This window comes from Scomber japonicus, chromosome 7, assembly GCF_027409825.1.
Source record: "Scomber japonicus isolate fScoJap1 chromosome 7, fScoJap1.pri, whole genome shotgun sequence".
In the NCBI taxonomy this organism is placed as follows: domain Eukaryota; kingdom Metazoa; phylum Chordata; class Actinopteri; order Scombriformes; family Scombridae; genus Scomber; species Scomber japonicus.
Genome location: NC_070584.1, coordinates 1,313,287 through 1,339,795, shown reverse-complemented (window position 1 = coordinate 1,339,795; position 26,509 = coordinate 1,313,287). Strand labels below are relative to the sequence as shown.

The window sequence follows — 26,509 nt, the reverse complement described above, 5'->3', positions numbered from 1 at the left end:
AGTCCACCTGGTACATCTGTCTGGACACTGATATTTTATTAGAGTGTTACCAGATCTCTCTCTATGTACTGCTTAGTACTTTCAAAATAAAAGGCTTAAACGTAAGTAGTAATAATAGTAATAATTCTCTGTGGGTTTAATCACTATGAATGACTACTTTCACATCAGTCACACTTTTGATCTATTGTTAATATTTAAAAAATATATCAGTTAGAGCAGCTTTAACTAGCATTAAACATTGAAGGTAATCTGTGCTTTACCTCAAGACAAAATAAATGCACACACTTTAAAAATGGTATGTTCTGCTGTCTAGTGTGAGATTCCAGGATAGAAACCCTCTTCCTGCCATCAGCAAGAACTCTGCAAAAATGTGTGACATTGTCAGATAAGTGATGCTTTTGACCAGTGCTAAAAGCTAGCATTCCATACACACTGCACAAGGTGAGCGAGCAGCAAGGCACTCCAAATGGGTTATTTTTAGTAATAATGCTGCTAATAAGGCTCTCCATAATAAAAAATAAAAAAAAGGTGTGAAGAGGGACCTGTGTGTTTTATGTTCAGTGTGTGTGGCAGCACTGCACCTGCTGTGTGTATGAAGCGACACAAGCCTGAGGAGGAAGGGAAAAGATGGCTTTGTGGAGCCTACAAGTATTAGAAAAAAAAGCGACACTTTCCCATTCTACGGAAGACAAAGCACATCTTAAGTTCTCAGAGGCGTCCGATAAAAAGCTGAGCAGCGCCTCCGCAGAGAGGGGGGCGGGGTTGGGTGGGGGTGGGATTAGGAGAGCAGAGACAGAATCAAGCAGTGCTACCTGAACTTCATCTGCTGATACATCTCCCAGGATTCAGCATCTTGAGGTCTATTCTCAACCGTGAAGACAACCAGAGACACACAGATGTTAACAACTGCACTGCAACTTACTGCTGATCAAATTCAAGGGTCAGTCACGTCATACAGTAGTGTGGAAATGATGCTGGAAGGAAAATTTAGGTTTATTCAAAATGGTAAAATCTTTGTATTGTACTATTAGTAATTTCCATTCAGCATTGCTACAATAAATCTAACAGGGTAAGAGACAATCAGCTGATCTAAACCGCTTTAGGTCATAGAGTAGGGCTATGCTCTACTTGTGGAAAAACCTCAGTGATCCAAATCTACAGTCTCATCATCCTGATTATCCTTCATGGGTACCCAGTTATATTTCTGTGGCCTCTGTCCTTCATATAGGTGTGTCAGTACCTGAAGAAGACGTCCCTGGGTTGGCGGCTAGAGCTGGGGTGTACCAGTTGCTCCTTCAGGTGCTCCAGGGAGCAGTTGTAGACGTAGACTGGACACTTAAACTGGCTGCTGTCACTGGTGCTCTGCTGGGAGACCTGCCTGCTGAAGCTGAGGTGGAAATCGGCCTTGTGTGGTTCAGAGAACTGGACTCCCTCTTTCTCACCCAGGTCTAGAAAAAGTTATCGACATAAGAGAAAAAGACAGACCATTTATTGAAACAAGTGCACTTACTGTAAATATCTACTGCCAAGATGACTGGAAGCGTCCTCATTGTGTTTGAATTTAACTGATGACACTATCTTAGGCTTATTATTATACTAGCAGCAACAGTGCAGAGCAGTGTGTGTGTGTGTGTGTGTGTGTGTGTGTGTGGTAACAAAACCATTGGTTGCATTGTTGGATATGGCTCAGCATTTGTTATAAAGAAAACAAGCTAAAGTTGCAGAGTCAGACGTTAAGTCAGATGTAAACGTTAAGTTTCAAAGAACCCAGGGATGTGATGAACAACAAGCAACTGCATAATTGTATCTGATTCCTTTCAATCAATCAATCAATCAATCAATCTTTATTTGTATAGTGCAAAATCACAACAAAGTCATCTCAAGGCACTTTACACACAGAGCAGGTTCTAAACCGAACTCTTCAGGTTTTGATTTTAAAGAGACCCAACATGTGGTAATTATGCTAAGTATACATTTATTATCTCTATAATAAGTAATACAGTATGTCATTTTAATCATTAATTAGTGTTGAGCCACTTTAGCCAATTAATGAATTCATGTTTGACTTGGTCTTGGTATTGACTGGACTGGACCAGTATGGTTTTAAAAACAATCCTGGACTGACCTGAGCCTGGTGTCCCGGTTTCTGTCTCAGACACCCTGCTATCCCAGCTGTCCTGGTCTGGAGTCAGAGAGTCAGCAGGCCCAGTCTGACCCTCAGCCCTTGGTGAGAGCAAAGGGGACCTGGCAGTGAAGTGTCCACTGCTAGAGCTCCTTTGCATCTTATTAGCCAGACTGTGGCCTGACTCAGACCTCTCCAGTCCGCTGGTGGAGCCGGACAGGGAGTCAGCTTGTGACTTGTTGCTAGGAGTCAGAGTATCATCCTCCTGTGTGCTGACGTTACTTTGAGGCTCTGCTTCCAACCCTGAGGCCATCAACATCATAACATCTGCAAAACAAATGCAATTCAAGTTTAGGCTAACCTTTTAAAATGTGGTTTATAATCCAAGAACCACATTCCAAAAAAAGGGTGTACAAGAGATGTACCTGTAAAGGTAGCAGGGAGGAAGGTGAGGAGGATCTGCTGGGAACTGATGTATCTGGCATAACACCTCCACTGTGGCAAAGAGCAACTCCTCTCCCCCAGCAAAGGCTCTTCATCCACAAGGTCTGCATTACTGAAACTCTGCCAAAGACATGCACATTCATTACTACAACACACTTAGGTAAGGTAAGGTAAGGGAAGGGAAGGGAAGGGAAGGGAAGGGAAGGGAAGGGAAAAACTGCACAATGTGTGTACAACAAGGCTCCATTCTGAGCCTCCTTGTTCTTACATTCATATAAGATCTACCAAAAAGCTTCACATGTATGCAGATGACACTATCATTTATATACCAGCAGTAACTTGTCATCAGTCTGCAAGGCTGTTAACTATTCAATTGCTAAGAATAACTGCTTCACACTGAATTACACCAACACACTTTCATTAATGAGAACACTGTGTGGTATAGTTATACTGTAATAGATACTAATCAAAAGAATTAGATGTTGATGGCACTGTAGGTGAATGTGGGTTGAAGTGTGTGTTGTGTATGGGATTACCTGTAAAGTGCTGGTGGATCCCATCACCTCTTTACTGCTGCCAGTGGTGTGGAATGATGTCATAGTGTCCTGTCTGTCTGGAGGCTTCACACACTCCTCTGACAAAACACAACAAGCAGAGATAATGTTGGATTAGAGGAGACATTGATCGGGTCTGCATCTCACTAAATTGTTGGTCTGTTCAGGTGGAAGTCAACTAAGGATACAAGGGTTGCATGCAGAGACATGTACGTACCTTTAATAACAGGTAAGGAGAAAGGAGCGATGTGGCCCTCCCGATCTCGCTGTAAGATGTGGTGCATGAATGCGATGTGGTCGCTGTCAGCCAATGGGATCTCTCTGTCATTGAGCTCGTGCTCTAGGTTGCTGTGGAAGAGGCTGAGCAGCAGCTCATTGGGCAGACAGGGGGAGCTGTGGAGCTGTTCCTCATTCTCCATCGCTGCAACAAATGGTTTTCATTGTAAATTGCAACAGAAATTCTGTTTATTTAACCCTCCTATTGTCCTCGAGTCAAAGAAGGAAAGGGAGGAAGAAGGAAGGAAGGGAGGGAGGAAGGAGGGAAGGAAGGAAGGAGGGAAGGAAGGAAGGAAGGAAGGAAGGAAAGGAGGGAGGAAATGAGGGAGGAAGGAACGAGGGAAGGAAGGAAGGAGGGAAGGAAGGAAGGAGAGAAGGAAGGAAGGATGGAAGGGAGGAAGAAGCAAGGAAAGGAGGGAGGAAAGGAGGGAGGAAGGAAAGGAAAGGAGGAAGGAAGGATGGAAGGGAGGAAGAAGGAAGAAAGGGAGGAAGAAGGAAGGAAAGGATGGAGGAAGGAAGGAAGGAAAGGAGAGAGGAAGGAAGGATGGAAGGGAGGGAGGAAGAAGGAAGGAAGGAAAGGAGGGAGGAAGGAAGGGAGGACAGAGGAAAAGAATACAGGGTTAATTTGACCCGGGAGGACGACACAAAGGTTAAGACAGATGTAGAGTATAGTGTTCTGCTGGACATTATGAGTACAGTACCTGTATTGAATGTGAGGAAGAAGAGTTCAACCTGCTGGCATTTTGGGAGCAGCTGGATGAGATCAAACTGGAAGGGAACCATATGAATGCTGTCCTCAGAAGACAAGGCTTCTCCTGAACCCATAGACAAAAACACATCCATCAAATGTCAATAGACACACAAGCAGTCAGGAACAGGTTAAAATGTCCATTACTGCTAAATTCACAAAAAAATAAAAAAGGTAAAGATAAAAAAGGAATGAAAGTCAGTATTCAAATAATAGCCAGCAGGAGTAAATGAAGGCAGAGAAAAAAAACACTGAAGAAAAGTGGAATGGCCAATGCTGTAATGTCTCATACAGTTAATTATACAGCACTCTGCTGCTTTTTGTTTCTATCTTTAACATAAATACTGTTTTCATTCACTAATTATTTCTAGTTGGTTCCACACTACAGTTTTTTTCTGTTACTGTTAGGCTGCTGTCAGTGAAACCTGACACTTAATGAACATTTTTATTTATCTATATTATATAATATGAATGTATCTATTTCTTTTTGGTTATTTTTAACATTGATTTATGCTCCTTTTATGTTCTTTATATATGAAGCACTGTATGTAATTTATTTTGTTGTAAAGCACTTTGAGCTGTATTTCTTGTATGAAAGGTGCTATACTGTACAAATAAAGTTATTATTACATTTTTAATGCCTAATATTCAACATCACTATAAATGTGCCAAAGTTAGCCAAAAGAGTCATTTCCCACTATTGTCCCAAGATTTTTCACATTAAAAGTCAACAAGAAAAGAGAGTGACTTTATCAGCTGCGCCACTAGAAGATATAGGGCCCTATTTTAACGATCTATAGCGCATGGCGTGAAGCGCGTGGTGCAAGTGCCTTTGGGGCTTGTCCAAATCCACTTTTGCTATTTTAACAGCGGAAAAAAGGTCACTGGGCCAGGCACATGGTCTAAAAGGGATGGACTTAAGTCCCCTCATTAATCATAGGCGTGTTTTGGGCGTAACACTCGGTAAAACAATCAGAGTGTCATCTCCCCTTCCCTTTAATATCAAGGAGCGCTGTCACATTGGCGGATTGATATCATAACGGCGCATTTATCCAGCAATATGTTTCAATAATATAACATGAGTTACTTTTGCTGAAAGGAAAGTTGGCTGATGAGCTGCTAACCTCACATTTAATTCATATAAAGGAAGAATATGGAGACATAACCAACCAGTGTGATGAGTGTAGAGGTGTGTGTAGTTATAACTAACCAGTGTGATGAGTGTAGAGGTGTGTGTGGTTATAACTAACCAGTGTGATGAGTGTAGAGGTGTGTGTGTTTATAACCAGTGTGATGAGTGTAGAGGTGTGTGTGTTTATAACCAGTGTGATGAGTGTAGAGGTGTGTGTGTTTATAACTAACCAGTGTGATGAGTGTAGAGGTGTGTGTGGTTATAACCAACCAGTGTGATGAGTGTAGAGGTGTGTGTAGTTATAACTAACCAGTGTGATGAGTGTAGAGGTGTGTGTAGTTATAACTAACCAGTGTGATGAGTGTAGAGGTGTGTGTGGTTATAACCAGTGTGATGAGTGTAGAGGTGTGTGTAGTTATAACTAACCAGTGTGATGAGTGTAGAGGTGTGTGTGTTTATAACTAACCAGTGTGATGAGTGTAGAGGTGTGTGTGGTTATAACTAACCAGTGTGATGAGTGTAGAGGTGTGTGTGTAGTTATAACTACCCAGTGTGATGAGTGTAGAGGTGTGTGTGGTTATAACCAGTGTGATGAGTGTAGAGGTGTGTGTGGTTATAACTAACCAGTGTGATGAGTGTAGAGGTGTGTGTGGTTATAACCAGTGTGATGAGTGTAGAGGTGTGTGTGGTTATAACTAACCAGTGTGATGAGTGTAGAGGTGTGTGTAGTTATAACTAACCAGTGTGATGAGTGTAGAGGTGTGTGTGGTTATAACTAACCAGTGTAATGAGTGTAGAGGTGTGTGTGGTTATAACTAACCAGTGTGATGAGTGTAGAGGTGTGTGTGGTTATAACCAACCAGTGTGATGAGTGTAGAGGTGTGTGTGGTTATAACTAACCAGTGTGATGAGTGTAGAGGTGTGTGTGGTTATAACCAGTGTGATGAGTGTAGAGGTGTGTGTGGTTATAACTAACCAGTGTGATGAGTGTAGAGGTGTGTGTGGTTATAACTAACCAGTGTAATGAGTGTAGAGGTGTGTGTGGTTATAACTAACCAGTGTGATGAGTGTAGAGGTGTGTGTGGTTATAACCAACCAGTGTGATGAGTGTAGAGGTGTGTGTAGTTATAACTAACCAGTGTGATGAGTGTAGAGGTGTGTGTGGTTATAACCAGTGTGATGAGTGTAGAGGTGTGTGTGGTTATAACTAACCAGTGTGATGAGTGTAGAGGTGTGTGTGGTTATAACTAACCAGTGTGATGAGTGTAGAGGTGTGTGTGGTTATAACTAACCAGTGTGATGAGTGTAGAGGTGTGTGTGGTTATAACTAACCAGTGTAATGAGTGTAGAGGTGTGTGTAGTTATAACTAACCAGTGTGATGAGTGTAGAGGTGTGTGTAGTTATAACCAGTGTGATGAGTGTAGAGGTGTTCAGCAGTCTGGTGTCATCAGCTGATTTAATAAACAGTGAGTGGCTGTGCGTAATGACACTGTGCTCTGTGCAGCATCTTGTGCAGCATCTCAGAGGCTGCAGACTTTCATAGGTTGTTAGGACTGTCCACAGCGGCACTCTCCATTTTTTACAATTAATTAAATCTGATAAATATTATGACTAACTAATATGACATGTATTTTTTAATATGTTGCTGTACATCATAACACAAATTCACATTGTGGTCCTTTTATTTGTTATGTTTTGCATGTTTGTGTGTTGCTGCGCGTCTGTGTGGTAACAAGCACAGTGTCTGCTCCTATATACCCCCCTATATACGCCCCTATACACCCCCTATATACCCACACCTATATACCCCCCTATATACCCGCCTATATAGGAGCATATTGGACTCTTGATAATGCGCCCCTTAAATAACAGTAACATATGCGCCAGTGACTTTAGACCTGTTTTTTTGGTCAGTAGCACAATCGCTTCCCTCTGCCTCAAAATAGCAACGCGCCACCAATGCGCATGATCACACCTCATTTTGAGACCAACACGCCCATAGGCGCACAGACTGGTGCAACTGGTGCAAATTTGCTTTTAGGCAATGTGGGAGCAGGAAGAAAAAATGACAACTGCGCCGGGGGAAACTGACAAAGACACATGCACGACGCGCGCCACGCACGCCATCCGCTGTGCGCCGACCACAAGATAGGACCCTTAATGTGAAACATCTGTGCAGGAAGTGTTGAGTTGAGCACAAAATGGAAATGAGTGGAAGTTTGAGAATAAGGAAGAGAAACTCAGGGCAACACGGTAGTGAGTATGGTGTGGTAAATGATTATTATGATTTATTATGGGTGTATAAAATGGTTTTATTACCTCTGACATCTTTGAGTCCAGCTGGCAGAGCACAGACCTGATCCTTATTCTGACACAGCTGGCTCAGATACTCAAAGGTCATCATAGTGGACATACAGGTCAAATCTCTGGGGAAGATCTACAAGAGCACAGAAGGAAAGGACAAATATAAAAACTGTGCTACTATGTGTCAAGAAGTAGCCGTTAACGTAAAAACTGGATAATACACACAGCTTGAGGGATCTCCTGGTACTTGAGGCCCTGGAAGTGGCGGTGCTGGTCCATGCAGTTCATCACCGTGCCGCTTTGTGGTTCCACCCAGCACTCCGTCACAAGGTTGAGCTCTGTGTCCATGTCCACAGCCTCCACCTCTGTGTCGTTGTCATCGTCGGTGGAGAAGCTGGAGTAACATTAAAAGACAAAAAGACAAGCAGGATGACACGTGTGCTATTACAGCCTGCACTAAATACCCTGTAGAAACCTGTCATTCATTAGGAGTCATTCAATGCAGACTTACACACTAATTATATCTATTCACACTGACTGTCTCCAGGCAATGCTGACATATTGGATCAGAGTATTTTGCTTCAGTTACCATTGAGACAATGAAATATGGAAGCCACAGAGTCCAGTTTGAGTAACAGAACATGAGTTTGGGGCTTATCAGACACTAAACACAACACAGAACTTTCTAATATTATAAGGAGGGATTTTACAACTCTGGAAAGATGCACATTGGAAAAAAAATACTTACAAAGTCATCTGTAATATGCACTCTATACTGTATATGTATTTCATTGGTCAACATCACCTAGCAGCAAAATATGAGCCAGGTGAAATGTTTTAGCTGCTGATTTTTTTTCACACTGTATTAATGTATGTCTTTAAAGTGAGGTGTTCCTCTATGCAGTGTCACCTGTCTTTAGTGGAGGTGGAGTGAGGAGGGAACAGGATGTACTGAACGATGCAAGAGTGACTCTCTCTGTCTGTGTCGGCCGAGATGCCCTGCAGACAATTCAGCAGAAACTATTTAGGACAACAAGTCATACCACACACACACACACACACACACACACACACACACACACACACACACACACACACACACACACACACACACACACTATAGCAGACACACACACACACACACACACTATAAACAGACACACACACACACACACACACAGACATTACTGATGATAAAACTCATCAGAGGCTGCATATAGAAAACATAAAACAGTCATTTAAATGTACATTTCCTGTTAAATGACATTCCCATGATACATTTCCCAGCTGTTGTTCACCTTCATGGGCAGCTCTATCACCATGTTGACGATGCCCTCTCCACTAGCGGCAAAGTGAAAGCCCTCTGATATGCGGATCCTACGCAGACATGGAGAGACAGTTTTCAGGCAACCAATTAACATTCCATAAAGCTGCTTATCTCACATAAAGCCAGCTGTTATGTCTTAAAGCATTATGAGCTGAGACAGTGAAAACAGTTATTCTTCTCTAATCTTATTTTCTACTGCTCAGAATTGTCAGTGTTACACTGTTATTTAAACATGTCGCATTGCATCACTGATAGTATGGGATATGTTAACCTTTGTGTCGTCCTCCTGGGTCAAATTGACCCTGTCTGTTTTGACTGTTCCTTCTTTCCTCCCTCCTTCCTCCTTCCTTCCTTCCTCCCTTCTTTCTTTCCTCCCCCCTACCTTCCTCCATTCCCTCTTTCCTCTGTCCTTGAATTATTTGTACAATACACTTCCACAGGACTGATGCCAACAATACAACGACATGGTTATATAGTGCTTGCCACTTTTTTTCAGTGATTACATTCCCAATACCTTCTACTTTGCCATTTATCTAGTGTGCTGTTAAATCAATGAAGATCAACACTTCCTGCAGATGTTTTACACTGAAAGTCTTACAGGAAATGAGCGATCATGCCCTTTCAAAGATAAAGATCAAGGTTTTGTATTACAGCCATGTAGATGAAAATCTGTAGGAAGGTGAATTGGTGAAGGCAGGCTAAGCCGTCCTTGTGTTAAAAACAGAGACTGTGTTAGACTGATGATATGTGTGCTGTGGATAAAGTGCAAAGAAAATTAAGATGTAATGCAAGTTAGTTTCCAAATAAAGGCCCTGACGACTATTTAAACATTTTTAAATGATTTAAATGATTATTTTAGTTATCATAAAAATTATATATCAAAAATGAGATCATCACCATATCCATATTATTTCAAAAATCAGTGATTCATTAGAATGAATGGATCCAGTATTTATCCACAGCAAAAATAGTTCTTCTAATGATTTGTGTAGATGAATAGTTTTTGTTTAATGAATAATAATAATAGTGAATATGTACATGAGATAAAGTGTGAACTCACTCAGACAGCATGGACAGGATGTGAGCCACAGCCTGCATGGCCACAGCAGGGCCTTGGCTGCTCTGCACGGCCCACACCCAGCGCTGGTGCAGGAAGTAACGGGACAGGGAGGCCAGGGTGGATGAGGCGGTGCGATTGGCTGCCATGCTGAGGGGCACCGCGCTGTTGGAAGGCTGCGGAAAGTTCTCCATGTTGAAGATGAAGGGAGTCCTGAAGTCCAGCGGCAGCTTCTCATACCTGCAGTGTGTTTCATTCACATTGTTTTAGTTACACAAAAGGATACAGCTCTGCTTACATACCACTGCTGGATTCATCAAGCTAGAACTGGAAGATTTCCCATGATCTTTAAATGATGACTTCCTGGGATTAAACCCACATTACCCATACATAAAATGTTATTTTAATCCAAAGGACTACAGAAAATTAATCATATAATATCCTATTATTCATTTGTTTTTCTTCCATACTCATTCATTTATATATGGTGGTAAAACAATCATTCATTTTAAAAGTACATTATATCTTGAGGTACAAGAACAGGGTCTGATTTGAGGTAATTAAAAAAGTCATTCAGTGATAAGTGAACAATATCATTAGTTCGGCTTCATTTAACTCATTATAGACTCTGCCTTCATCACATTCAAAGTTATACATGAATGGATATTTTAGTCTCAAGGTTGGGCCTCATTTTAATGTTAATTATGGACTAGTGTTGATGCTCAAATGTGGCAGATGTAACATTATGTAACCATACTGATAGACATGTCATAAAGGTTATGATACACATGTGACAGCAGGACTTCCTTTACTTAGCATCATTATGGAACTTTGATTAGCACCTAGCAGCTAACTTGCTTAAACTGTTGTAGTGATCCTTCTGGTCGACAGATACTCTTCGTGTTACTGAAATACTAATATTAGTGACTCTGCTGCAGCTCTGTTGTTGTTCCAGTATGAGTGTAAATGCTTCCTCTGTCTCTCCTACTGTGATCATATAATCTCACACTATATCACAGCTGGAAAGCAACACCCAGCTGTGGAGTGGGGTGTGAAGAGCAGCAGCTCATTTGTATAAACGCTACAAATGTGTATTTTTCCTGCTCAGGAAACCCAGGAACTGGATGGTAAGTGTTTGTGAAGTGTTTGGTATGCAGTTACACATGCACTGACCTTATGAGCAGCTTCTCCAGAGGCTTGTTGAGCACCACCACACAGGGTCTGTCAGACAGAGCAGGTTTGGGAGCAGGGATGGAGGGAGATTTGGATGGTGATGGATGTCCAACAACCTTCCTCTTGGTCTTGGGGGTGGCCTCTTTGTTTTGAACGCGGTGAGGGAAGCGAAGTTTGAGGATCTGTTCTCTTAGCTCATCCACAATCTGAAGAAAAGCAAAAATATCACAACAGTTCATTATCTGTTCTGCTCCAACATGGAAACACTGGACAAGCAGGTCATAGACACAATTATAATGGCTTGTTACTATGATTGTATGATTATTATGTTTAACATAAAGCATATGTGTGTATATATATATCTTATATTACATTAATGTTTATTTTGTTTTGTTCTTTTTTAACATTGCTTTGTGTTCCTTTTAATGTGAAGCACTTTATTTACAATTTATTTTGTTGTAAAGCACTTTGTATGAAAAGTGCTATACAAATAAAGTTATCATTATTATTATTGTTGTTGTCATCGTTGTTATTATTACTATTACTATTATTATTATTATTATTATTATTATTATGAAAACACATTTTTTCAAATTATTAAAATAAAATGAAACAGAATTTAAAGTTTAATTAAAACAAATTCAATTAAATAACAAATGAGAATGAACTGTTTCTATATCTGGTGCAATAAACTTATTGAGCACTGTTCCCCTTCAATAAATAATTAAAATAAATGAATTACTGTTTACACTTGGGTCATTTTTGAATATCCAAACATTTATGAAATCAGTATTTCCATTATTATTGTTTTTAAGAAACATTACAATCAAATAAACCTGGTGTTATTATATTTAATAATGTGTTTTCAGGTTATTGTCTCTGTTTTCATCATCAGCACACTACATGGTCCACAAGAAGGAAGCAGTCTACACCTAGAGACTGACTTCTTTTTCTTGTTTTAACCTTCTTCTTCTTCTTCACACAGAGGCAGATCAGCTGCTCAGATGGTTTTATATCCACCCTGTACACTGTGTGTGACTCTTGTACCTTGTTTCTAACATGGGCTGGTGTTCCAATGGGGAAACCCAGACGCAGCACCATGCAGGGCGTCTTTGAGATGAGACGGACCAGGTAGAAGGATGTGGGTGGCTGGTCAGAAGAACTGTGGAGACAAAACTCTACGTGAAATCTCACTGTAAAGCTCAGAAATTAAGAAAAAAAAACACATATTAACAGAGAGATAAATTTAAAAAAGAGAAAAGTGCTGGTTTGGATTTGTTTCACCCTGCAGAGTTGCTTCTTCTGTTGAACACAGTAAACAGTCTCACCTGTATATGAGTTTTACATAGGAGTAACCCTCCACTAGCACGAAGCTGCTCCAGTCCCTCAGCAGAGATGTGAGAGCAGAGTGTGAGATGCGACACTGGATGGTGCTGTAGCGTCCATTGTTTCCAGCTGTGTGCAGATGTTTTGGCACAGGCCTGTGGAGATCAAATCAAACATTTAATGAAAGAATGAACCAAACACACAGATAGATTTTTAAAAGGTTAATTCATTTCTAGTACTGTAGCTAGTTTCTAGTCTAGCTGATGAGCTGTCAGTGAAGCTTCTACAAGGGGCAAGCTTTGTATGACAGAAGATATTTAAAGTCTGTGTAAAGTAAGAATAAATATGTGTTCTGAGTTTGACATACCACAGAAAAGTGTGTTGTTAACCACCCTGCCAAATTTGAATGATTAAAATAATCGCCAAATATATGAAATTAGGCTTCAAAGTTGTGTAAAAATCAGTCTCTTTCTCTGCTCCCAAACACTGTGGGAGTGCCCGCCGAGTTCACTGAAACCCCGCCCCCTACCAAGTGTCACCTGTCAATCAAAGTCACCACCTCTACCCGAAACATGGACGCTACGTCTGAGAGCTTTCTGCGGCTAACTCAGCTGTTAGCTCGGCGGCTAACTGTAGACTGTAGTAGTAGTAGTGTGTGCTGAATGTATTTATACCTCTACAGCAGCAGGGGCGGGTTTATGATTTTCAGACCCGCCCACTAAATCCTGAACACAGAAATCTTGAAACGAAGACTAGCTCCACAATTCAAATCTAAATGGTTGAAATGCTTTTTACACCTTTTTTAGAAATACATTTATGACCTATTTAATGTGTTTAGAAGAAAATTCACTTTACACAATCTTTAACATTTACATATAATTACTATTAACTGTAATGTATCCAATCAAATCTAAAGCTGAAAATGAAAATACAGCCACAGATGTCTCACATGTCATGCTCCAGGATGATGGCGATGCGGTGCATGTGCAGCCATCTCTGCCAGAAGTTGGCGTCCATTGAGAGGATGGGCTTCCAGTAGGAGGCGAACTGGGACTGAGAAGAGTCTTTGGATCCGCTGTGCTGCAAGGACAGAACCTGCAGAGAGAAAGAGTTATCTCATTACATCTTTATTTCTGTTATTAACGTTCATATCAAACCTTTCCCTTCTGGTCTGCTGTTTCATGTGTATGGTTACAGTAGCTGTCTAGCGTCTTCATAGAATTACACTCTTGATTTTAGAGAGGAGCCTCCAGTAAAGTCCACTAAGTTGATCATAGATCACACATTTGCTTGACAGTAGTTTTTTTAGTAAGCTTTTAATGCTACTTTTAAGACTGCTAAATTCATGTCTTGAAGTTGGCAAACTTTCTTCCGCTCCCTTGGATTAGTTTTGCAGTGGATCATTGAGTTTCTTGCATGTCACTTGACTTCGGGATGATTTTAGTTGCATAAATATGTTGTTTTAAAGGTTTTATGCTTATTTCTGTGTATGATTTTTCATCAACAGCTTCATAAAAGAGGGCCAGATATAACTTTATGCATGAAAACACCACAGTATAACTCTAGAAGAAGGCAGTTTGGCTCTAATACTACATCTGAAATGGTGTAGAACTTTTAGTAAATGATGAGGCCTAACTGAACAGAAAATGTCTTTAGTGTCTGAGAAGATTGCAAAAATCTAAATATTGTTTTTTGTTGATGACTGTTAAGTGTAATAAACATTACTTATAAAGAGAATCATAATCCTTATTTCCCCATAAGAAAATATTCTGGTTTAAAACTGAAACATTTATTTCCACTTTTAACTTTTACTTTATGTTAAAAATAATTACAAATGCCATCATAAAATACTAATCTTATGCTTTCAAGTAAAGCAAAAGCATACATTATAGCTTTTGTGTGTTTCAAATTGAATGAAGTGTGACATTATTGATCTTTTATTTGACTTGGTAATTTGTATGTAAAATATTTTGAGCTACAATCTTTGTATTAAATCAGCTAAGTAAATAAATTATTTATATTATCATTATTACATACAGTAGCATAACTGGTACTTTATGTGTGTGGGCATCATCATCTTATTTTTTCTAAAAGAAAAGAGTGAACAGGTGGATATTTCCTGTAGTTTAAAATTCAAATGACAAAAAGCATTATTACACTAAAGGTTGACTGTGAGGGACTTGAGGGCATCACACTGGCTGAACAATGCTGTCTGGAGGCAGGAAAAGCTTCACATTCTTAATTTATGGAAAAATAACAGCAGAAAAATCTGCTTCAGTTGGGATGCTATGTTTAAAAAAAAGTCTGAATATTGTAAGCAATAAAGCAGGTAGAAGTGGAGACAGTACCGGTGTAGTAGAGCCAGGAGGGATGTAGAACAGAGGAACTCCATTTTTGGTGCTCTCAGGAATCATGTAGTTCTCAGGAATTGAATTGAACGACTGGAGGTGCACCAACATCTGATCAGTCTGGTTGATACTGGAACAGGGTTAAAAGGAACACAAACACCTCAGACATTGGCTCACAGATACGTCATGATGATGAAGTGTAGCAGACGGTGTAGTACCTCTGTAGTGTGTTCCAGAAGCGGCGGATGACGGAGGTGCGGTACGGGCTGGTGATGGGTTTCCTCTGGGTGCAGCTGATGTCGTGCAGGATGTCGTAGCTTCCCTCCATGGTCACCTCCACCCTGGTGGTTCGTTTGGCCAGGTCCAGCGGCCAGGAAGCTGCTGCAAGGTACTCGATATGCATGTTGTGTTTCCATAGCAACACCAGCTTCACCTCCAGCTGAGTCCCACCTGGAGAGCAGACGATAGGACACCAGATGCTTCATTCTTAACAAGAATAAAGGCCCAATGCTGCATAAATTGGACATAGGTGGAGGTTTACCTTTGGTGAGGCTGATCTCTCTGATGGTGTAGCCCTCTCTCAGTCGTACAGACACCACGCTGATTAAATGAGCGTGGACTTCCTTCTCTGTGTGTTTCTTCCTCCTCATGACCAGGGCTGGGTTACCACTGGCTGACACCAGGTGCTCATTGAACAGCTTGTGCTGGGAAACTACAAAACAGGAAGTACCAAGTATGAATGCAAATGTATTTCATTTTCACCATCTTCATACTCATCATCATTAATACCAAGACATTTATGCTGTATGGTATTTGCATTGAGGAAAATGATGTCACTGATGTCCACACCGAGACTAATTATGATGGCAAAGAGCACTGTTCCCTCTAAGGTGTTTTACTGCACACTGCTCCCGACCTCGTTGCGCAGAAGACAAAAAAGTTCCACACTCAAATATCCCCGACCAGTTTCACTGTTCTTTTCTCCCTAATATGCGCTTCGAATTGTGAAACATGCGCACTAGGGATTCATATTTTTCCGGAAAATAAGACATTTTAAATCCCGGGAACCCCGGGAAATCAACGATTTTTAAAAGGCAACATTAGCTGAGCCCTGGTCATTTCAAGTAACACTAAATGCAACAAGGAGACATTATTCATATATGGGTTCCCAATCCGACCATTTTTTGTGTATTATTTTATCATTATTAAGGCAAAATAACTAAATTTATGTCCATGGACATTATAATGAATAGCCTATAGGGTTAATATTAGTTTGCATACAGCGTGCTGCGTGGACTTCATTACATCTGCTGCACCGCTGCTACCACAATTATCAAATGCTAAGTTTCTACAGTCTGTGACTGTGACCCTCATAAAAGTAATATTTTACAAATCTGCATTATATAAACTAAGGAAATTCGTTAAAGCAAGTCATTTGGCGACTTCTAAGTCATTCAGTTAAACTAAGTCTGTTCCTGTGAGCGTGAATGATCACTTGAACTCGAAGTGATCGATCTTACTTTTACTGGAGTAAAGAGTTGAATCAGTACGTCTGCTTTTACTACATTCTTTTTACACAAGTATCTGTAGTACTTTTGCCTCCTCTGCATACTACACAGGCATGACTCAGAAGAACAAGCTTGCACTTTTTAATCATAGTGTGTTGTGTTAATTGATCAGCTGTGTTGTGTTTTACCGGCGCACAGCACGCCTGTACACAGTACAACTCTATGGACATCGGACAATATTTCCATCCTCTCTTTCATTGCTTGGAGCCCATTGGCAAAACATTACAGTTACAGTTCATTACAATTCTGCAAGCACACACACACACACACACACACACACACACACACACACACACACACACACACACACACACACACACACACACACACACACACACACACACACACACACACACACACACACACACACACACACACACACACACACTGGTCTATAGAATAACAATTTAAGCTTTTGCTTGAGAATTATTATTATTGATCATATGCTTCTGTGCTAAGAGTTGATGTTAGGTATTTTGACATAATTGTTCATATGACAATAAATGCAAAATCTATTTTGCCAAAACAATACTGTTTTTTGTTATCATTAACTGTAACTGATCTAGATATGCAGTAGGTCATGTTGTCAAAATAATCTGATTATTAATCATTATAGTAATAGTCAGTTGTAATGATATTTGGAGTTGGAGAGGTGAGGTCATAGCACCGCCATGTAGACATAGTGTGTATGCTTGAGATGTTGCCCACAGTGGCTCAAGCAGGTCATCAGGGGTGTTGAATGCCTGCTCAGGAGTTTTGAAAATTAGAGGGAACATTGGCAGAGAGTGTTAAAAATAAACTCAAAAAAGGATAAAAAAGGTTCAAAAGTCAAATCATACGACTGTGGTTTACTAAACAAAGCTTCCTTTTTTCCCCTTCAGCTGATGTATGCAAGTCATATTTGACAAATGATTCATTCAATATAAAATGATGGTAATTAATAATCATTAATAGGTAGGAAGGTAACTGGTATCTGTAGAATAAGTTCCAGTATATTCATTAAATAACTAAATAACTAAATAAATAAATTATAAAATATTAGTAAAAACACATCATTGTTTACTTTGCAAATAAATAATATTTGTATGGTTTCCAAACATGGATTTTATTTACATGAACTAACATTTATTTTTGGACTATCACTCAATTTAGGACAGACCCAACTCATTATCTTTAGGAATCTCACAACAAATTCACAAAGCAAACTTGCGATAAAATGTTAAAAATGAAAATGTCTGAAATCAGGAGTGATCATAAATGATAAGTTATGCTGAAAATTACAAATGAAATGTAATGTTCTTAAATTAAAACTGGGTTGTATTGTTTCCTGCTGTGTTCTTTTTTGGAAATAACACAGCCTGCCTACTCTGTTGGTGTAAATATTACAGACCAAACTAAACATCAAAGTCATTTCAAATGTCACAGTTCTATTTTCAAACTAGCTTTACAATGACAAGAGACCACACTGTAAACACAGCTTCTATTAACCTCTTTATGTATTTTTTGGAGGGGCCAGGTTTAAATCAAGGGTTTTTATGTCTGTTAGAATGTATTGTTGCCTCACCACAGAAGTACTCTGAGTTCATGGACTCGGGGGTCTTGAGGAAGGAGTAGGTTAAGAAGGCCTTGTGGTAGGCATTCATCTCTTGGCTGTCCAAGTCCAGTTCAGGACAGCTGGGCAGATATGAGCCAAAGGTGGCTAGTGAGATGAACTTCATGAGCTCCACGTTGGGGATGTAACCAAAGCTGCAGTCATAGGAGTAAGCTCCACCCACCTGGTGAGAGACAGACAAGATGCCAGAGCCATTTTGGATCAAGATTAAAGGAGTTTTGTCCCAGATTCCTTCCATCATGATAGATCTTTGACATGCACATTCATACCTGCACAAAGGAGCAGGCAATGGTTCCACTCCTGAGCTGGTTCAGCAAGGTTTCACACACTGCTACATCAGGAACACTCGTCACTCCATCTGTGATTATAATAATACCTGGAACAGACAGGAGTTCAAATAATAAGTCTATGACAGAGGTGGAGAGAGGTGTGTTAGGAGGAGTGTAGCTTTTCAAATGTCATGGCTGAATATTTAGCTGATTTCAACGACAACTCAACTATTGCGATACTTCTCCTTGAGCAATATTTGGTTAGACACAGTAACAAACAGACTGGATCAAATAAAAGGTAAAGACATTTGTTTTATTTTTCTGTATGGTCCTTTCCGAAATGCTGTCAGACACTTATAATACCAATCTGTGCCTGTCAGTGACCAAAACCTTTTTAGTTAAAGTACATTGCAGCCTGTTTTGTGGCTGCCGGCAGAAGCACTCTAGCTCAATACTGGACTGATTTCCAAAATTGTTGTCCCCATTTATCACAATGACACAAAAATATGGGGAAATAGTGTCCAGGTTGAAAAATTCCACCGTTCTTTAAGTACATCTTGAATATATCATCTATATCCCATTACATACAATGTGTTCCAAACATGTCCAATGGTACAGGTGTTGTAGCTGTTACACATGGCAGAGCTAAAGACATATGCTCTACATAGGGGTGAATAAAGGGGCTGAGCTATACTGTTTGGATTGATAGATCAGGTGGCAGGTGAAGCTGCCAGACATACCTGGTAGACCCAAAACCGTAATGAAGGTTTGCTAGGATTGCCTAGTAGAGTATGGCTAAAAGTCATCTGAGAGAGGTTGAAGTCATAATGAAAGCTTTTCAAACACTTTCATATAAAAGTAGCAGCAAATAGCTATAGCCAGAAGATGCTCTGTAGTTTTAAAACCCTGTTGGTGGACAAAACCAGTGAGGTTGTCATGAGGAAGAAATCAGACAGTGAAGATATCAGGGATGTAGTTGGAAGGTGGAAGTAGCACTATGAAGAACTCCTAACCTCGGTCAACAAGCTAAATGACATCTCATTACTAAAGACACACTTACCAGCACTGGAGTTTGGTGGCAGCAACTGAAGAGCCAAGATGCCCTGTCGTACCATGCTGACCAGTCCCATATCAGCTGACACCATGGATACTCCCTGCTTCCTGGGGGGCTGCTCGTCCAGGTTGGTATTATGGAGACCTGAGCTTTGGACCGGCTCCACCGACTAAAGGTGGAGGACAAAAAAAACAAAAACATTTACAGCAATACTTAACACTAACACACTACAAAATGTGATGTTACACTCCTTTATGCCTGCTGATACATGACAAGTAGAGGTTCTGGCACAACTTCATGTATTTATAAGGTTCACAAAGAGCAGGCAGTCTTGAAGTATCTTTGCCACAAATATGGTTTAATCAGAAGTGTCCTCTAAATCTCAATGATTTGAAACATCAGTGAAGGAGACCCCAACTAATGTTTCAAATGATAATTTAGGTCTGTTGTAATACTGAATTGAGCCACAAGGTGGTGCCTCCCTCTGTTTTGATGAGATGGACTTGAAAACCTGGCATGTGTGGTCAATATTAATAAGTACTGTAGAATAAATTGGAGTCTTTCCAGGACTCAGAAACGTGTAACCTGGAGCTTCCTGTTACCTGAACCTGTAGTACAACAGTGATTGCTTTTGCTTGATCAGTAGTGCAGCACATGGTTAAAAAAGCAACAGGCCTCAGATATACGTATTTGAAAAGACAAAGCACTTTAGATAAATGTAATTAAAATTCCATAATGCAACAAATAAAGTTGTTTTGAATTCTAAAACTGGAGCTTTTATACTTTCTGACATTAGAATGAAAGACAAGCAGCATCATTCACTAGAAAGGTAATCTGAATTCATTAGATCACTTTGGTGTACCTCTTGGGTTATCAAGTAGTCAGCTCCCATCATAGTCTACATGACAGGACATTTCATCCTACTGGGGGCTCAAATTTAATTTCTTTCAACCCACAATTAAAAGATTTATCCATTAGACTCATCCCATCTCATCAGCAGTGGTTTATAATTTATCTATTCATTATGATAAGTGAAAGGATAAGGTCTTTTTTTTCAAAGGGTTCAGTAATTTCCTAAAACAGCTGATCACTGTAACTTTGAGCAACAGTTACTCAAACAGGAAGAAATGTTGTATATGTTGGGGACTATTTTCAGAGGTGGAATAATCCACATTTGGGTTTCTACTGAGTATTTCTGGCAGCAGGACGGAGTGTGTGTGGGATTGAATTGAAATTAAATAGTGTGTGTGTGTGTGTATTCATGGTGATGAAGGAACAGCCAGTATAACATTCTGGCTCATTAATGTGTTTTTAATAGTTTTTGTATAACAATGGAGCTCATTGACATCACATTTTGATACATATACAGAATACTTGTTAGTAGATCAGTTCATTATTAGTGTAGTCTTTTCATAAAATGTGTTGATAATAAGAAAAATCCAGAACACTGCCAGCTCTGTTCTTTAACATAATGGACAGGCTGATACTGATCATATTGATATTAATAAGAAATGATTCAGATGAGCAAGTTTCACATTACTTTTGAAATCAAAGTGCCAAAGTTTGCTTTAATTAGGTCATAAAGATAATATCATATGTACTTGCCTGTTCGTGCTGCTGATGTAGGACTTCTGCGATGTTGCTCTCCACTGCTCTGAGCTGCTGATAGATGTGATGCAGGAACTCATCAAGGTCTGTTCTTTCAAGCTGACAGCCCTGTACCAACACCTGCACAGAGAATAAAGCCTGTTAGAAAGATGTGAACTACATCTACAGCAGCAACATGCAACACTTGGCAAGAAATACAACATATGTCAGTATTAGAAATCTGCAATAGCTTAGAATAGAATCATAAGAAGAATGGCCTAGCCTACCATTTACAAACAAGCATGGCTAACATAAAGCTAAATGGTTCATTTAACCCTCCTGTTGTCCTCCAGTCAAGGAAGGAAAGGAGGGCGGAAGAAAGGATGGAAGGGAGGAAGGAGGAAGGAAAGGAAGGAAGGAAAGAAGGAAGGAAGGAAGGAAGAAGGAAGGACGGAAGGTAGGCGCAAAGGAATGACGAACAAAAGAAGGAAGGAAGGTAGGAGGGAAATAAATTTAAGTAAGTGTAATTCTTAAAAAGACATAAAATAGTGACATAACATCCCTGAAAGTGTACTCCAGGACCCTGTGACATCACTGCTGGGTGTGGTTACAGGTGCAACAGAGTAAACTTTCTGACCACACCAATCAGAGTGGTCAACAAAAAAAAGACAGGATGAAATGTAACCTAACCTGATGGGAACTGAGGCCAATAATTGATGAATATGCCAGGATGGTGACGAAGATCTTGGGTTGGAAAAGTTGATCAGTTCCAGGGACTTTGAATGGTTGAGCCAGACCAGCCAAACACCTCGACAAGGCGTGAAACACTTCATCGAAGATCATCTCTCCTGTGCTGTCATCCTGGGGGGGGGGGGGGGATTACAATCAAACTTCACTTCCAAAACATCTCATGCTTCATCACACAGAGGACGTTACTGTTGAATTAGGATGCATAAAAGCTGTAGCAGTATTAACCAAGAGTCCCACAGGGTTATGCATTACTAATTATGTACTTCTGTATAATAGCTTTAATGAATGGCTTAGATTGAAAAAAGGTTCCATCCCCAATTAATTACTGAGTTTGATATTAAGTTTAATATTTGAAATGAGTTTACAGCCATCATAGCAGCTCAGCAAGACTGCACTAACACAGTAGTGAATGCTAATGTCATGTTAACTAGTTTGCATGTTTGACAAATCCAAGATGCTGATGTTTATTAAACAGGTTTAATTAAATATTGACCTGATGATTACAGTTCAACCTACAGAGAATATGAATGTTAAGCTAAGTTATCAACAGCTATTACCTGTGTTTAAAGTCTGTGTAAAGTAAGAAGAAATGTGTTCTGAGTTTGACATACCACAGAAAAGTGTGTTGTTAACCACCCTGCCAAATTTGAATGATTAAAAAAATCACCAAATATATGAAATTAGGCTTCAAAGTTGTGTAAAAATCAGTCTCTTTCTCTGCTCCCAAACACTGTGGGAGTGCCCGCTGAGTCAGCTGAAACCCCGCCCCCTACCAAGTGTCACCTGTCAATCAAAGTCACCACCTCTACCAGAAACATGGATGCTCGGTCTGAGAACTTTCTGCTGCTAACTCAGCTGCTAGGTTTCTGCGGCTACCTCGACTGCTAACTCGGCGGCTAACTCAGCTAACTGGCTAACTGTAGACTGTAGTAGTAGTAGTGTGCGCTGAATGTATTTATACCTCTACAGCAGCAGGGGCGGGTTTATGCTAATCACCGCCACGTTTTCAGACCCGCCCACTGAATCCTGAACACAGAAATCTTGAAACACAGTTTGTGAAGCCTAGCTCCACAATTCAAATCTAAATGGTTGAAATGCTTTTTACACCTTTTTCAGAAATACATTTATGACCTATTTAATGTGTTTAGAAGAAAATGTCTGAATTCACTTTACACAGTCTTTAAAGTCTTACCACAATCCCTGTGGAGGGGCTGAGGTCCAGCTCGATGATGAAGCGGTACCTCCGGGCCAGGAAGGTGGCCCTGGTGGACGGCATCAACATGTAGGGGTACATAGTGGGGGAGAAATCTGGCTGCCATCCTTTAGGTAAGATGCTCAGTAAGTCTAATTCATTCTCTGAGTTCAGCTGCAAATGAAACAAGAGACAAACATGGAGTCAGTAACAAATCATTTCAAATATTTATGAGAGTCTGAGATTTCTCTGACTATGAGACAGTTTACAGACGCTTTAAAAAGTCACATTTGTTTACCTTTATATTATTTGAATGCAGATCTTATATTCATGTTGAAGCACATATGTCAAATTTGAAAGGTTTCAGGGGTTTTTTCAGATCATTTATTTTCATTATTGATTACTCTGTTAATTATTTTTTTCAACTAATAGATTTGTTTTTTGATCAATAAAATGCCAGAAGATGTTGATCAATGTTTCACAAAGCCCAATGTGATTACCTCAAATGTCTTGTTTTGCTAACCAACTCAAAAGATATTCACATTTGAGAAGTTGGAAGCAGAGAATTTAGTTGCCAATTAATTGAAGAATTGACCAATAATAGAGGAATCATTGTAGCTCTACTTTGGTAAACTTAAGAATAAACTGTATAAAAAGAATTGTTGATGCTGAAGAGACAAGCGTTAACTCACCAGTTCAGGCTTAGAGGCGGGCCAGATGACTTGGTTAAGTTTACCAAGGAACCAGGCCAGACGCACATTCCTGGAGATGCGATACTCCTCCTTCATCAAAAGGTAGATCTGGTCAGCCTCCTCCACCTCAGGATGACAAACACAACGCATGGAAGTAGAATAAAGAGTTCTGCAAAACCTGACTGTGATACAGCAGCATCATTTATCAGCTGGTAAAAGACCTTACAAGCACAGACACAACAAAGAATGGCGGGTTCTTCTTGATAGTGAATAAAGTACTGGGAATAATAGTAATAATAAATGACTGATTTGTAGATATAGTGTTTTAAAGGATATTAATAAGACTGAGGCTGATCCCAGGAACACTGCACACATGTATATAATGTCAGGAACTTCTGCATATTGCATATTGATACATTGCAGATTTATTTACACAGATTGTTTACTGTATATAGTATTTTATTTTTTATTTGATCACTTTCACCCTTGCCCTGCTACTTTGCCCCCCACTGTACTGCAGTCTGCAGATTTACCATATCCTACATCACTGTCTAATAAGACAACTATAAGTATAACACACACTGTAGTTAAAGGCAGTTTAAATCTTATTACATCTCCAAGAATATGACTTCCTAACAATGGTACTTTTATAAAGCCCAACAATGGTACTTTTATAAATGTCACAGTTATGTATTATCATAAAATTCTATGGCAGGTCAGCTGTTTTGATATATCTAATTAAAAAATAAAATCCACTGAATCATTGACATAGTTTGGTGTTGAAGTAGTGCACTGTCTACATGGATTATTGACTGTGTTTCATATCACTGACCATGCTGACAGGCCACAAATACACCTACAGCCCTCCAACCTGAGAGCAGCTGGACCTGAGCTGAGCTGAGCTGGACCTGAGCTGGACCTGAGCTGAGCCTGACAGTGAACAGTAAAGGCTTGTTATGGTCCACAGGTGTCAGCAGCTCTTTCAACGGGACTTCCTCAACTTGTGACTGTTGTTCCAAACACATACATGAATTGTATTAGTGTGACAGAGTAAAGCTCATGTTTACCTCATTGTCCTGTCTCTCTGCCATGCCGTGAGTAGCATAAGGCCTGCGGGATGTTAGCAGCCCTCCGACGACCGATATTGTGTTCGGTTAGTGCAAAGAATTGTGACCTAATACTTGTTTATCATGTAGCTAGTGTACAGAGCAGCTTCATGTTTATCGTAGAGCACTGTTAGCTTCTGTACGGTGACTACATTTACTACTTCCGGTATGAGCCTTCAAAATAAAACGCATTTGACTGGCGTAGATAACACCCAATCACGATATTTGTTTACAACAACTTCCGGGTAGAACCCGCCCGTTTCACGTACATACAATGAAGTGGCGCGAGAGTTTTCTTAACTGATATAAAATATTATTTTGAGTCTTTATATTGTATAAAAAATAAGAAAAGTATATCTGTAATCGATATTTTGTTTTTTAGAATTGTTTTATAAATAAATAATAAATAATAATCTGTTATTTATTGATTTAGGCCAATTTATTTATTTAGGCCTATTAACTAACTTATTTGTGTTTGTTTAACCTTCTTTCTATCAAAAATATTATGTTTTCTTTATAGATACTTTATATATATGTTTTTTTTTGTTTTGATTTGTTTGTTATGTTTTGTTTTGTTTTTTGTGAACTTGGATGACTCATTGCTTATAGTCTGTTCAATAAAGAAATATTAAAGAGTACCTGAAAATTACTTTTCAGGTTGCGACTTTAAAATACATCCAGTACATGTTTATTCATTAAAGCAGCGGTCCTTAGTCTCTTGAATTATCAGGATGACAGGTGTTCTTGAGTTTCAATTAGCCATATTCACTAATATCTGCGTAGAAATGTTCTTACTTGCGCACGCAAAATTACAGACTAATAATACATGGAGCCTAACTAGCCTACCTCCTGCCTGATTAAAGAGGCCCAACAATGCCTTTACTTTTAGAAGACGTTGAAAAGGACCAAGGACTGAATGCACCAGGCACAATTACCCACCATCAAGGACATCTACCAGAAACCGTGTGTGCAGAGAGAGAGAGTAACATCTGCGACCTCACCCACCGTTGTAATGGACCACAAGACTCAGAAATAGCTTATTTATAAACTGCCATACACTGTCACTTTACCATAATAGAAGAAAGAACTGGAGCACACTCATGCCCTTTACTGTATGCACTTACATATCATTTCATAATGGACTGATAATGACCAATATATGGACTGTCTCTAGAACTGCTGTCTATTATGTGCTGCCGTAGATTCTCAACCCTCATTTGTCATGTTTTCTGATAATATAAACATATATTTTTTATACTCCCTTGAAACTACAACTTACCCCTTTTCTGTACTGTAAATTGTTGTATAGTTTATTGTAATGCATATCAATGCATAATCATATTTTTTTTTCTTGCCTATTTTATTTTCATCCTTTGTCTGTGTGTTTATTCATTTAGTTACAGTATATATATGTAAGTGAAGACAGGTTATATATATTTCAATATATATTTATATTTGTACTTTTATGAATATGTTATGTCGATATTCAGCGCTCTGTCATTGTTTCATGTATTGTTTTTTTTTTTTTTTATTAAAAACATGTGGATATGACTTATGTGTCTTTATTTTGAAAACCCGTTTTAGTGGAAAAGTCTTAATCTCTGATTATGACAAAACAGGTATATATCCTAACGTGAATTACATAATTGTCATTGTTTATGGTTTTAATTCAACAATGTTGACAAACTTGGGGAAAGAAAAGAATCATCTCACGTACATTAAAGTGTATTGAGAGTATTGCCGATCATAATGACAGAGTGTTGTGATCCTCCTCCACTCCAGTAGGTGGCAGTCATATATCTCTAAGCTGTTTGATAACCACTGATAACTACCATGTGTTTACGTCATCTTGAAAGCGACGGGTAGC

General features: G+C 39.5%; 2 protein-coding genes across 8 annotated transcripts in view; both read right to left on the bottom strand.

Annotated features, from left to right (window-relative positions):
* Nucleotides 1–19,419, bottom strand: part of LOC128362148 (KICSTOR complex protein SZT2-like) — a 114,182-nt gene extending 94,763 nt beyond the window's left edge. For all 7 annotated transcript variants that reach the window (XM_053322825.1, XM_053322820.1, XM_053322824.1 and 4 more), the window contains exons 1-21: nucleotides 19,322–19,419; nucleotides 18,262–18,368; nucleotides 17,945–18,155; nucleotides 15,354–15,524; nucleotides 15,031–15,262; nucleotides 14,813–14,942; nucleotides 13,414–13,559; nucleotides 12,467–12,619; nucleotides 12,186–12,300; nucleotides 11,139–11,344; nucleotides 9,969–10,205; nucleotides 8,880–8,958; nucleotides 8,492–8,580; nucleotides 7,807–7,975; nucleotides 7,597–7,714; nucleotides 4,098–4,211; nucleotides 3,338–3,541; nucleotides 3,103–3,200; nucleotides 2,548–2,686; nucleotides 2,126–2,449; nucleotides 1,241–1,448 (exon numbers count right to left, since the gene is read on the bottom strand). In XM_053322825.1, the coding sequence (XP_053178800.1) occupies nucleotides 1,241–1,448; nucleotides 2,126–2,449; nucleotides 2,548–2,686; nucleotides 3,103–3,200; nucleotides 3,338–3,541; nucleotides 4,098–4,211; nucleotides 7,597–7,714; nucleotides 7,807–7,975; nucleotides 8,492–8,580; nucleotides 8,880–8,958; nucleotides 9,969–10,205; nucleotides 11,139–11,344; nucleotides 12,186–12,300; nucleotides 12,467–12,619; nucleotides 13,414–13,559; nucleotides 14,813–14,942; nucleotides 15,031–15,262; nucleotides 15,354–15,524; nucleotides 17,945–18,155; nucleotides 18,262–18,368; nucleotides 19,322–19,406 (3,335 nt within the window). In that variant the 5' untranslated portion in view covers nucleotides 19,407–19,419. The remainder of the gene's footprint in view (nucleotides 1–1,240; nucleotides 1,449–2,125; nucleotides 2,450–2,547; nucleotides 2,687–3,102; nucleotides 3,201–3,337; nucleotides 3,542–4,097; nucleotides 4,212–7,596; nucleotides 7,715–7,806; nucleotides 7,976–8,491; nucleotides 8,581–8,879; nucleotides 8,959–9,968; nucleotides 10,206–11,138; nucleotides 11,345–12,185; nucleotides 12,301–12,466; nucleotides 12,620–13,413; nucleotides 13,560–14,812; nucleotides 14,943–15,030; nucleotides 15,263–15,353; nucleotides 15,525–17,944; nucleotides 18,156–18,261; nucleotides 18,369–19,321) is intronic.
* Nucleotides 19,420–22,597: 3,178 nt separating this feature from the next.
* LOC128362151 (KICSTOR complex protein SZT2-like) lies at nucleotides 22,598–24,703 on the bottom strand. Its single transcript, XM_053322830.1, has 4 exons — nucleotides 24,604–24,703; nucleotides 23,537–23,662; nucleotides 22,845–23,018; nucleotides 22,598–22,678 (listed from the first exon to the last, which is right to left on the bottom strand). Exons 1-4 carry the CDS (start codon nucleotides 24,625–24,627, stop codon nucleotides 22,616–22,618), a joined length of 387 nt encoding a protein of 128 aa, XP_053178805.1. The 5' UTR covers nucleotides 24,628–24,703; the 3' UTR covers nucleotides 22,598–22,615.
* Nucleotides 24,704–26,509: the final 1,806 nt, after the last annotated feature.

Excerpts from the sequence above, each read along its gene's own strand:
- LOC128362151 (XM_053322830.1), bottom strand. The coding sequence starts at position 24,627 with ATGGCAGAGAGACAGGACAATGAG. Across the intron at positions 23,019-23,536 it reads CCGCCTCTAAGCCTGAACTG|CTGAACTCAGAGAATGAATT; the intron begins GTGAGTTAACGC and ends TTTCATTTGCAG. Across the intron at positions 22,679-22,844 it reads GCCCCTCCACAGGGATTGTG|GATTCAGTGGGCGGGTCTGA; the intron begins GTAAGACTTTAA and ends TTCTGTGTTCAG.